Source organism: Leucopleurus acutus (assembly GCF_964270905.1).
Source record: "Leucopleurus acutus genome assembly, chromosome: 6".
In the NCBI taxonomy this organism is placed as follows: domain Eukaryota; kingdom Metazoa; phylum Chordata; class Mammalia; order Artiodactyla; family Delphinidae; genus Leucopleurus; species Leucopleurus acutus.
Window position 1 is genome coordinate 17,848,260 of NC_139149.1, and position 12,867 is coordinate 17,861,126.

Below are 12,867 nucleotides of genomic sequence, written 5' to 3' on the forward strand. Positions count from 1 at the left end.
GGGGGAGGTAATTTAAGTTTATTGCCCTTCTGTTAGTGGGAAGAAAAGCCTTGACAGGGTTAATTGCCTTAGCTAAGATCACATGATTCATGGTGGTATTGGGGAAGTGAGAATTCAAGTTAAGGATGACCCTCCAAAGGAAAACTCAACCAATCTGCCTTCCACTCCATTCACAGGTGGTAGGGTAGGCTGTGTGCATTTGATCTTTCTTCCCAATGGTAACTGTAAAAACCAAACAAAATTCTGAAGAATTTCCAAGAAATAAGCCTGTTCAGAAGGTAAACTTTCTTTATTTCAAAGCTTATCACCCAGCTTAAATCTAGTTCTGCTACTGGAACACCACACTAGTTCTGTCAATGGGAGGTCAGGGTTGAAGATGATGATTAATTTTGGTATAGTGCTGCCAATTATATCCTACCAACGTGGCCTATATCCAAGGGCTAAAGAGTATTCATGAAGAGAGGGGGAAAGGCCATAGTGACACTCCTGCCTACCGTAGTTTTGCCAAGTTTCAGAGGAAGCTGGCAAGGAGGAAGACACTTACCCAGCACACTTCCGGCTTAGTGTGACTGTGGATCTCCCTAGTTACCAAAAAGTGTTGACTACCAGATGGCCTCAAACCAAAATCAGAGAACAGAACCATCAAAAGCCAAACAAAATGTGAATACACATTTCTGAGAAACTTGCTATGAATTTAAAAGAGAGAGCAAGGCTTCCAACCTGCTTACCTATTAAACAAGATTTTAAAAATTGACTTAGTTCATCTTAGAGCTGATAGACTTTTGCAGTCATTTAATAATCAACAAATATATATTTGATGTCTACTGTATTCAGGGCTTTGTATCAAATAAGCCCTGTGAATGATAGAAGAGATGAACCTGATGAGATCTCGGCTCTCGTAGAATTCATGTTATTTAATGACCTTAATTAAGTATCATTCTGAAGTTCTTCAGACTCCATCTATGATACCCAAACAGTCAAATCTTACAGGTGGATCACAGCACAAGTGTGCCTTATTCTGTATTCTTTTAGCTCAGTGTTTCTGAAATTTTAATACATATCCAATCACCCAGAGGGCTTGTTAAAACACAGATTGCTGGGCCCTACCCGCAGGGTTTTCCATTGATTAGGTCTGGGTAGAGCCCAGGAATTTGCATTTCTACCAAGTCCACGGGGGATGCTGGTGCTATTGGCTCAGGGATGATGCTTTAAGAAGCATTACTTGAGCTTATTTATTCTGTGCTACATTTGTAGAACAACAGCTTTTCAGTGACAAAGAGTGGTTTGTCATCACAAATTTATCATCGAGAATGCCTTTACTATCTGACCAAAACATGGGTTTCTAGAAAAATGAAGTATTAAGTATTTTCTAAAATCTTTCAAATTTACCTCAATAAAATATTATATGACAATATTTCTTTGAAGTAAAAGTTGCTATTTAAATGCTATAAATATCAAATTAAAAGAGAAACTGTTTTTTTTTCTATTTTATTAAGAAAAAAGCCAACAAAATACAAAAACTGGCCAATCATTATAACATTGTCACTCTTTACTAAAAAGAAAACATAAACCTTTACTACTTCCTTATAAAACAGTTTAATTGATAGTTATTTAAAATAAAATTGCCCTATAATCTTTTAAAGTTTAAATACTTGGCAGTAAATTCAGATTGTAAACGACTATAAATTGGTCATCAGCAGAATTTCTAACTTGTGGTCCTATTCATGTTTATCACAGGCTGTTATTTTTGCCTAAGCATATGGGAAGCTGTGTCAGAATAATTAAAAAGAGGTAGACTATTTCTGAGAGAGAGGAAAAAAATTCTCACACACAAGATCCTTCATTCTAATTTTTTGTAAGCCTTCTCTCTGGCTTCCCCAAACAACACCACTTAAGAGAATGACCCAGTCTCCTAATGCTGAAAAAAAAAAGTATGTTCCTTGCCAAGTGGAACTGTAGAAGTCACTGAATACAGATGATGACTTTTTCTTTAGTCTGAGTCCGTGCTGAGTGTCTGAGTCCGTGTTGAGATCATAATTTAATAAAGTTTCTTTCTTTTTTTTCCTTATGACTAAAGTCCTCAGGATTAGGACCAAGATGGATCTCTAAGAAAGATACAATTCAGAAGTCTATTATAACCTTTGCACTTAGAATTTCATATAATAGTAAAATTTGGGGGGTTACATTTTGTATATTGTGATGACATAAAGAGGAGGGTTTTTTCTTATATGCTTTTGCATTTTTAAGTTTTTGTGGATGTAATTTGGTTATATAATTATGGAACACTCTAAGACTCAATTGCAACACCAGCTCAAGTACCATGTGAAATACAGATGTGGTGCCCATCCTTTAGGCTAGAGGTGTGGAATTAACAACCACTGAGATGCCAGTTGATATAATTCCAAGTCAGTCTTACCATGCCAACTCATCACAGTGTCACACTGCAAAATACCAATTTGCTAAAGACAGAAATCATTTTCTAACCACCACACACCGTCAAGCCCACAGGTTTAACAAAAATTATTTGTTATAGAATTTTCATTCTCTTTTACTTCATTTTGTTTTATTCCCTGTTTCTTATACCATAATTTTGAACGGGGCTGGGGGTTAGAGGTGGTAGGGTAAAAAGGTTTTACTAGCATAATAACATTTTAATATTACAGTATAAAAATCAGTCAAAATTATGATGAAAAGAGTTTGCCTGTTCATAGATGTTCTACTCCAAAGACAATGAAAATCCTAAAGACTCGTTCAAATATATTTTGTAAAAGCGTTCAGCTACTCCAGCAGGAATAGAATGAAACTAAGACTTTTAGACCTTGGGATCCTTTTCTACATAGGACTGGGAACCTGGGTGTGAAGGCAGGAGTAGAATAAACCAGGCAAGTCTTGAAAAGGGGAAAGGGAAGGAGAGAGACTGATATGAAAAGATCACTAGATGGGAAAAATAAAGTAATATTGTTTACTATATTTGGAAGTTACCATAATAAAATATATATGATTCCTGATCCAGGAATCACCAACCCTAGATAATTTATGCCCAACTTCTAACTTCAAAAGAAGGATGGAGGATTTCCTCTACTACTCTTAGACATATTTTAATATAAATCTAGAATGTTCGATTTATATTAATATATGAAAGAAATTTTTAAATTCTCTCATATTTTTTAGGCAAAGTTCTAAATTTTCAATTCCACTGGAAAAAAAGGCAAACTCAGTCCAGAGATTTGACTGGAAGATTTGATTTGCATTCAGTGTAGCCAAGAGAAGGCAAGATAGGGGAGGGGAAAAAACAAGTTTGTCGTCCAAGGTGGGGACAATTCTTGACAAATCAGGTTTATAATAAGCCAAGATTAGATCTGTATTTAGCATTCCCAGATAGTCCTTAAAACTTTCCATTACAGATCTCAGAATGAAAGATCCTTTTTTAGAGTGCTTCTACATTGACGGTAAGATCTGCAATCATTTCAGGAAAAGCTTCATCGCTTTACAAGTTCTAAAATGGGAGAGGGCTTTATGAATGCATTGCATTCAACAATCCATCCAAAGTGATCTGAAAACATGCCTGGCACCTTTATTTGACTTCCTCCGCCCTCTTCTCACTTATCAGTTTTGACTATAAGAAAACACCTGCTCAAGCACATCAGGAAAAATGTGTCAGGGACTAGTTGAGTTGGCTAATGGCCAGAATGACAAAAAACAAATGTCAAGCCACCTGAATGATGTTAACCATTTCATCACATTATGACTCCACCTAATCCCTCTTTCTCCAACTCTGTTACCACCATAACCACAAATAGCCTTCATTGGCAATAACTGCTAACTTTGACCCACTGCAGATATCATTATGTTTTAAACGTCAAGTGGGGAAACGCACACACACACACACACACACACACACCTGTTCTCTGTCCGCCTACACATTTTGGCCTTTAAAGCTATTTTTAGCCAGTACAATTCATTTTTGTTCATTCCCATTGCATTCTTTTTAGCAGTGGTTAAACTATCAAGAGAAGGGGCAGCCAGCATTTACTATACTGACAATGGGAAACAACTGCCTAGAGGTCTATTACACTGCACTATGGAGGAAAATTCCCCAGAGGTTTTAGAATTTCAAAATGGAACAATTTATGAGTTCTTAAGTATCTGGATATTTCTAGAGCCCCAAAGTGGGTCATTTATCATTATCTGCAGGCCAACCAGATTCCATAAGGGAGTTTTATTTAAAATTTTCAGATAGTACCTCTAAAAGTGAGAAAAAATTAACTCTAAAAAACCACACTTAAAACAAGATAGATTCTAAAAGTTCAAAGAGTCTTTTGAGCTCCAGTATCTCATAACTCTCCAAAAACCTCTCCTCTTAACGGTTTCTCCTTAAGTTGTTACTGCATTTTGCTCATAGACTAATGCATTACCTAAATATAGATAGCCATTTTTAGTATAAATTACGAAAGCCATAAATGTTTCATAATTGAGCATGTAATTTGAAGTAAGAGAGCTTTTCCCTTCATCCCCTTTTACCACTGCAAATTGGAAAATACTCAAGTAATTACTCCCTTAATAGTTCAATGCTTGCAACTATATATACTTTATGAACATCACACATCTTTTGCTCCCCAGAGCAATATCAAGGGGCGGGGGGGGGGGGAGCACAAAATAACTTAACTTATACAATAACCAAACCACCCAGAGCTTTGATTCAAGATTCCTTCATTAAGCCATTAATATAATACATTGCTAAGTGGTGAGTTGTCCAATTTTATGATGCCTTTCATTTCAATTCAATGGCTGCAGTTAGAACGAAAAGCCAGGATCTGCAAGATCAGCAAGATGATGTAAAACCTGACACTAGAAACATTTTCTTTTCTGCCTCCACTGTTTGTCCGAGGGCAGTCAATGCTAGAACACCAATAGGGAAGTGATTTTTAAGTCCCAGAAAGTAGCATTCATTTGTCCTTACTCAATACACAAAAGGACAAACAAAACACTTGATTCCTATGACCTCAAACACTTAAACAGAAAACCACAAGCCGTTTTATGGTTTTCTAAACATACTCAAAGGTAGATCGCCAGAGTAACTCTACCCCACTTTAGACCACAGCACGTATTTCCCACTAGAGTTTATATATCACAATGTAGAGTATCATATATGTACTGTTTTGGCATTTGTCAGTGACAGTATTCTTATATAATTGACATATGTGGGAATCTGACATACAGAGAAAAATTTAAATCCTAAAACCCAATATTTTATTTCTAAACTTGGACACAGTGCAGAAAATCCAATGCTGAAAAATATTGATATTATGCTTTTGCAATTAGAGATGGTGTAAGTTATCCTAATAATTTAGGTTCTTCATCATTTCAGTTAACACTGTATGTTTATTATGATGGGGGTCTAATTATGCATCATTTGATATATCCTGGAGACCTCATTGCTTTTAAAAATAATTGCAGATCAATGAAATAAAGTGTTCATTTTGCAGTCTATTTATCACTGGAGGACTCTGACAGAGGGTAGGTAAGTTCATAAGAAACAGACTTATTGCTGTAAATTATATTCCTTTTGTAATTGCAGTCTATGCAGTATTTTCAAAGGCCTGAAATATAACCCCCAAATAACGTAATAATAAAATCAGTCTTCTCAAATTTTGGAACCTCAATAAAAGGTATGCAATTGTATGGAAATCAGAGATTGTAATAACAAAAGTTGATCCATCAGGTTATCAGTTTTTTCTATAAAAGAGTTCCAGAGGAACCCATTACTTTCCCCAGATGCAAAGTACTCACGCAGATAGTAATCTAATACAGATAAATGGCAAGCTAGAGTCAATCCTTCAGTAGAAACCTGGTTATTTATAAGTCTCCTTGGGAGTAAGAACATCCCAAATAAGAACAAGGAGAATGACAGAAACATTACTTAATACTAAAACAGGACAGTAAAATTCTGAGCTTGGTCCTTTTCATTTAACCATGTCAGAAAAGCCTCAAGTTTAAAACAAGCACCTGTATTAAAGAGTGTCTCCAATCACCTCACTGTTTTTGACTTGTATGGTGGCATACATAAGAACATATGTTTTTATACTCCCTCCAAGTCTTTTATACTCATTATAACAATCACTTCAATATAACCACCAGTTCAACACTCAAAATTAAGGATGCACTTTTCTTTGGAAAGAATGAGACGTCCCAAATCCATATGACAATGAAACACTGTAATAAAACCTGTATTCAATTTAACATTATCTGTTTCCAGCAGCTTGCAAATTGTTCCCAATTCCATCAGAAAAACTGACATAGATTAGAAACTCTTCTAGAAGCTCACTAAACTTTGTTTCTGAAATATACCGCTGATAGACTCTCAGTCAAAAAAAAGCCAAAGTCATCAAGGTAAAACCATCGTTTAGTGCAAACTACTCTCTCCTGTCTATGTACACATACAAACAGGACCGAACACTTTACTCAGATCCACCTTCAATTCAAACTCAAACCAACTAGGTATCGCCACTGTCAGTGCCCTGCCATACCAATGCCCATGTGTTAGGTAAATTAATGAACATACATGCACAGCAGCAGAGAGAAGAGAGAAAACCTGGGTCCTACCTTGATTGTTTTCGAGGGCTGACACTTGATGTGATGGGACACGCTGGCAGTTTGGTTCATGTTTCAGGACCCTGGACAGTGCACGTTCCCCGGTGGAGTTCAGGATGAACTAGGGATCGGGTCTCCTCTACTGGACTTCAGCTGGGCTGCTGCTGTTGCTTTTGCTGCTGCTGTTGCTTTTGCTGCTGCTGCTGCTGCTTTCTCACTCCGGAGGCTGCAACGCTGTCAGATTGGAGGGATCTGTATCTCAGCCCTAAAAAAAGCATTCACTTGGTTCATCATTCTCAAAGCTCTTGGCGATATGGAATAGAAAACTAAAGACTGTTTCAATGCACTTGCACTGTACCTTTTCAGTACTGAGATGTGACAGCTTCAGAGTACAGCCAATGATCTTGGCTCTCATTCTCCTTTCAAAGGGATGAGTACCAGAAAACATACAGAGATCGATTGCAGTACCACAGTTTAAAGGGACATTCTCAACTCCCCTAATTCTAACCAGTTTACACCTTTTCTTAGTGCAAAATAAATCTTTCTCTCTCTCTTTCTCTGTATCCCTCTCTCTCTCTCTCCTGATTTTTTTTTACCATAATTCATTCTCATTCTGATACTAAATTTTATTTCTTCTAGGGTAGTGCTTGCAATCAAAATACCAGTAAATGCTGGAAAGGACCTGTTGCCTAATTTAAGATTGCAGGTTTCTATATCTGTATAGTAAAGGACTGCCCTTCTCTATCAATATTTCAGAAATTCTGCAGTAACAGTCAGCCAAGACACTGAATCTTCTGTAAGCTGGGAGAAAGCCTATGATATATTAAGAAGTTTTCAAATACAATAGTTATTGGAAGTTGTACCAAAGCCAAAAAAAATGGTTTCTTTTCTCCTCTCTTTTTTATGTTTAACCATCTATTTCCTTGATGCCATATTTGTTTTTATTTTGGGGGACAGACTGGTAGTTAGCTCATGCCTCTCCAACTTCCCAAATAGTTGCCTCTCTGTCCCAAAGAACACTGTAGGCAAATAAATCATAAATAGTTGTGAAAAAAATTTTCTGTAGAGTCGCCAGTCCCAATTGTCACATTAGCACTAAGATGCACTTATTCTAGTTGGAAATGAGAGATCGAGCAGGCTTGACTTAATGGAGGAAATTATTTTCCAATGTGTATTGTAAAATATTAGATGTGGCTTAGGCTGAGTGTGTATGTCTCAAGTAGTTTTGAAAACTGACACTTTTTACTCATCAGAAATATATCCTGCTGCTGAAATGCCAAGTTTATAAAATTCAACTGCATGAAGCTTTCAGAAAGCTTTATCAGTAGGCCAAGAACATTACAGATAAACTCTAGCATGAGAAGGAATAAACTAATAAGTTTTGTGATATAATGTAATTTATACATGATTAAAAATATATGTCTTGTTCTGAAATGGAAAAGGGATCTAAATATTCTGTACAGGAGTCTCCAAATGCTTGAGGATGCCTGAGTTTCAGGGGGTGATAGTTCTTGCAGCACAGTGGAGGTAAGGATTCGACAGAATCAAGATCAGACACTCTGAATCCAAAAAGGTTAATGGCAGGAGTGTTAGAGGAATTAACAAGATCATGGGCAAAACGATGGAGCTAATAAGAAGCAGGACAAGGCCACATCCAAGAATCTGGGGTACCAGTATCAAGGCATCACAGTGAGCACAACCAAAGGACTAAGAAATCTTGTGATTCAAAGTTTAAAATTTTAAATCACAAGTGTGGCTGCCTTTGTGGCTCACATTATATTTTTATTGGACAGGATACTTCAAATAATCCATTAAGTTAAAGAAGAATTTATGTTAAAATTTTTAAACATTTTGAATTTGAAAATAATTTTTAAATATATCAGATTTGTAGGATGCAGCTAAATCAATATTCAGAAGGAATTGTGTATATTAGAAATGCAAAAAGGCACAAAATTAATAATTAATAAACTAAATGTTGATCTCAAAGAGTTATAAAAGAATGGTAAAATAAGCTCAAATACAGTATAGGGGAGAAAATAATATAAAGAAGGGAAGACGTTAATGAAGTAAAAAAACAATACAAAGTATATGACCCAGTGAACAAACCCATGAAGCTTTAAACATGAAGTTAGCAGTCTGCTAATCTCTGAAGAAATGAATATCCCACACAAGTAGGGTTGACTCAGCTCCTCTTTCTTAGATAACACTTGGTAACTAGATATCTGAGGAAACTCCAAACCAAATTATCTAGGTAGTTCAGGGAGAATGGGGGTCGTGGTGAAGAAGGTATCCAGAGGGGCAGGGTATAAGTTTAGACAGAGTTCTTCATCCACATCAGAGAACTACACAGTATGGGAGGAACCATTAATACTCCAAGGACTCTTAATCAAGCACAATGAGAGAGTAAACACTTACATGTCTACCACAAAGAAGGCATGGGCAGCTAAAATGCAACCACTAAGTCACATGAGACTTTACTCTTTTCCCACAAGTTTTCAAAATTTTCTCCCATCCCCACTTGGATGGTGGTTAGAATGTAAAAAATACATTGGCATTACCATCTATAGGTAAGCGGCCAGAATCCACCTAAAATCCTCTCCCAATGTTGAATATTACAAATAAAAGGAGAAGACACACATGAAAAAGGTTGATAGTATACATCATATACTCCCTTTCCATGTCTCGCAGCCTATCATTATATCAAACATTAAGTCCAAAGAAAAATCAGTTGTTCAGAACAAAATATATGACCTAACTCTCATATTGGGTATTGTTTTCCCTTTCAGTTACATTATCTTTCCAAGAATTTTTTTAAAAATGAAAACCATAGTAAGTTTTAAACTTCTATTTCAAATATATAGATTTTTCATAATTCTGTGAAATTTGTTATCTTAATATGTTCAATTGGAATTATAACCAGAGAAGATAGAGATTTTCAAAAAGTTAGCCAAAGGCTAGAAAATTATAAGTACTGTTTAATGAGGATAAATTCATATACAATTATTCTAATTGGGACATCTTTGGTTAAATATATTCAGTGTGAAACAGCTGTAAATTTTCATCAGAGTTTTTCGTGTAGTAGGATTTTTTTTTCTAATGTTTAGATTTACTCAGAAAACACTGTATAGTGAATCATCGTGAGCTAGAAATTTTAGGAAATTTAATCCAAAGGACCAATTTCAGATTTAACCAACACTAACAATAATCATATAAAAATATGTTATTTTCAGGTTCCACAGTTTGTGGAAAATTAGAAGTGAGTCCCTTCCACCCTCTTCACAAAATAATAAGGAAGTTGGCTACTAATTTTAGAAAATATAACCCATGATGTTCCTTGAACAGCTATTGTTTGATCTGGGAAACAGAAACCTAGAATTGACTTAATGAAAGTATCTTTTTTAGGAAAAACATTATCACATTATCAAATAGACTCCATTACATTCTCTCTCTTTGTTTCACGCCCTGTCTGGTCTACCCCTAACCAGCTGGTCACAATGATGATCTACCAACTGAAAGCTTAGGCAAGCCCCAAGCCTTAGTCAATGAGGATGATATCTGAAAGTATGTTAGACTGTTTCCTTGATATTTGGATTCCACTATAGAAAATCCAAGTTCCTAAGTAACCATAAAGGAAACCACCTCCATTTTAACCATCTTAACACCCACTGTGTATATCTCAGACTTCTGCTTGACCTGTCCACAGAGTCATTTGCATTGCTTGCTAGAACTGGAATATAATTTCAAATCATCAGCTTCACTGACTTGGAACTTAATGCCCTCACCTAATTTCTGCCTGCTTCTTCTCTCTCCATAAATGGAATCTGCTTCTTATATCTGCTCATCTTCAGATTGTTCCCTGAATTCACTCAGGTTGATGTCAGTGGCCTCATTCTGGCCTTCACTATCTTTAAGCACTGATCTTTCCTAGAAACTAGATGAATCAGTCAAGATAGGCAAGGTTATGCTGCAATAATAAATACCTCAAAATCTCAGGGGCTTAAAATAATGAAGGTTTATTTCTCATGATGCTGTATATCAATAGAAGACTGGCAGGGAGGCTCTTCCCATATAAGAGAACTCAGGCTGATGGAGAGTCCTTCTTGATATGAGCTTCAAAATCAACATGGCAGAAGGAAATAAACATGACAAATCATGCTATCACTTAAAGACCTCTGCCTAGTAATGAATGGCACATATCACCTCTTCTTGCATTACAGTGGCCAAAGCCAGTGCATGGTCACACCCAAGTTTAGGTAATAAGGAAGTAACTTCCACTATGTACCCAAAGAGGAGTGGAATCAGAATAGAAGTGAACAACCCTAATGACAAACCACAACCCTGTTTACTGCTTTTTATTCCATACTGTGGAACCATATACCCAGCCAGCCTTAAGATACCAGCATGCTCATATTTAAGGCTCTACGGCCTGTGACAAGTTCACTTGGAAGAGATGTATGTAGATATAAGACAGAACTTCCTTATTCTGTGATCTCATTATCAACAGGGCTTTCACAGTATCTTTTTCCTGGGTTCTTCAGGAATAGGACACCGACCTATAATAATCTGTGTTTGCAGGAAAATACCAAAGTTGAATGTGAGCTAAGTGGACTGATTTTCTCTGTGCTGGTGCACTACAAAGGCCAGGGACCTTGGTCACTGGCAGGGCAGGCAGGTCTGACTACATCCAGAATGCATACTCATCCACTGTGGTATACCAATAAAACACAGATTATTTTATCCTTCTAAGCATTGTAACTTCACTAATACAACAAAATGTGAAACTCACAATTTTTATTCTTTGAACAGGAATCATTTCAATGACTGCCTGAAAGAGCCAAGCAATAGTACTATGAACACTCAAGTAGCAATAAAATGCAAATTTATGGAGAAAAGTAACATAAATATCTAAACTCACTTTTATTTTAGATAGACAATTACCACATGACTCACGGTCTACAACCTACCGCTCTAGAATCATGTCACGTAATATTTCAACTAAACAATATGTTGAAGGAATTCTGAAGGTGGTAATTTAGAAAGTCATGGATGTATGTCAATCTCATCTGAGAAGCACTTGCCTTACATTTTCAATTTTCTTCCAATTTAAATAGTGAAGCATTTTATTATTCTCACTCATGAGGTATTGCCTAAAGCCAGATAGATGTGAGTAGAGATGAGAATTGCTAAGTAAGTGAGATTATTGTCTAGTCTATGCCAGTCAAGCTCTCAATCTGGCTCCCCATTCCCATATCAAATAAGAACCAACCCAACAGCCATTAACAGCTGTCAATTGTCTCTCACTGCATCTCCGTTTTTTAAAAAAAAAATTATTGGAGCATAGTTGATTTATAATGTTGTGTTAGTTTCAGGTGTACAGCAAAGTGAATCAGTTATATATATATATATATATATATATATATATATATATATATATATATATATATATCTCCACTCTATTTTTTTTTACATTCTTTTCCCATATACACAATTACAGAGTATTGCGTAGAGTTCCCTGTGCTATACAGCAGGTTCTTATTAGTTATTGATTTTATATACAGTAGTGTGCATATGTCAATCCCAATCTCCCATTTTATCCCTCCCCCCTTATCCCCTGGTAACCATAAGTTTGTTTTCCACATCCATGACTCTACTTCTGTTTTGTAAAAAAGTTCATTTGTACCCTTTTTATTAGACTCTTCACATAAGCGATATCATATGATATTTGTCTTTCTGTGTCTGACTTACTTCACTCAATATGACAATCTCTAGGCATTCCTTTTATTGGAGTTGGTTTCCTAAGGTTTTTCACTCTTTACTTCCCATTTCCTCTCTTGACAAGCACCACAAACACCTCAGGCTCGACATTTGGCTGACCTTGACTTTCTTTCACAACTATAATTTGTTCCTAACCTAAAGATTACCTGCTTCCAAGTACATGATACAAATATCAGATTGACCAATATTCCTGACAGTACTCACACACCTCCCTTCATCAACCAGAAACAAGCATGAACATCTCAGAAACTATTTATTACCCAAAGTAGAGTTCCACACAAATGAAAAGACACATTATCTCTGCTAATATCACAACATTATCTCTGCTAATGTCATTCAGTCTTTTGCTTTCATTTTTAATGGTGACATTTATGTTTTGTAGAATAACTCTCCTTGCAAAACTGCCAGCTGAAAATACGATCCAAACCCTAAATTTATAGAACACAAAAAGAGACAGCCACGATTCCTTCATGAGAGATTTTTGGAGCTCTCCTCACCCCT

General features: G+C 36.1%; 1 protein-coding gene across 2 annotated transcripts in view; it reads right to left on the reverse strand.

Moving 5' to 3' along the window:
* Positions 1–6,663, reverse strand: part of DPP10 (dipeptidyl peptidase like 10) — a gene marked incomplete at both ends in the record, with an annotated part of 1,304,794 nt that extends 1,298,131 nt beyond the window's left edge. For both annotated transcript variants that reach the window (XM_082841087.1, XM_082841086.1), the window contains one exon: positions 6,604–6,663. In XM_082841087.1, the coding sequence (XP_082697213.1) occupies positions 6,604–6,663 (60 nt within the window). The remainder of the gene's footprint in view (positions 1–6,603) is intronic.
* Positions 6,664–12,867: the final 6,204 nt, after the last annotated feature.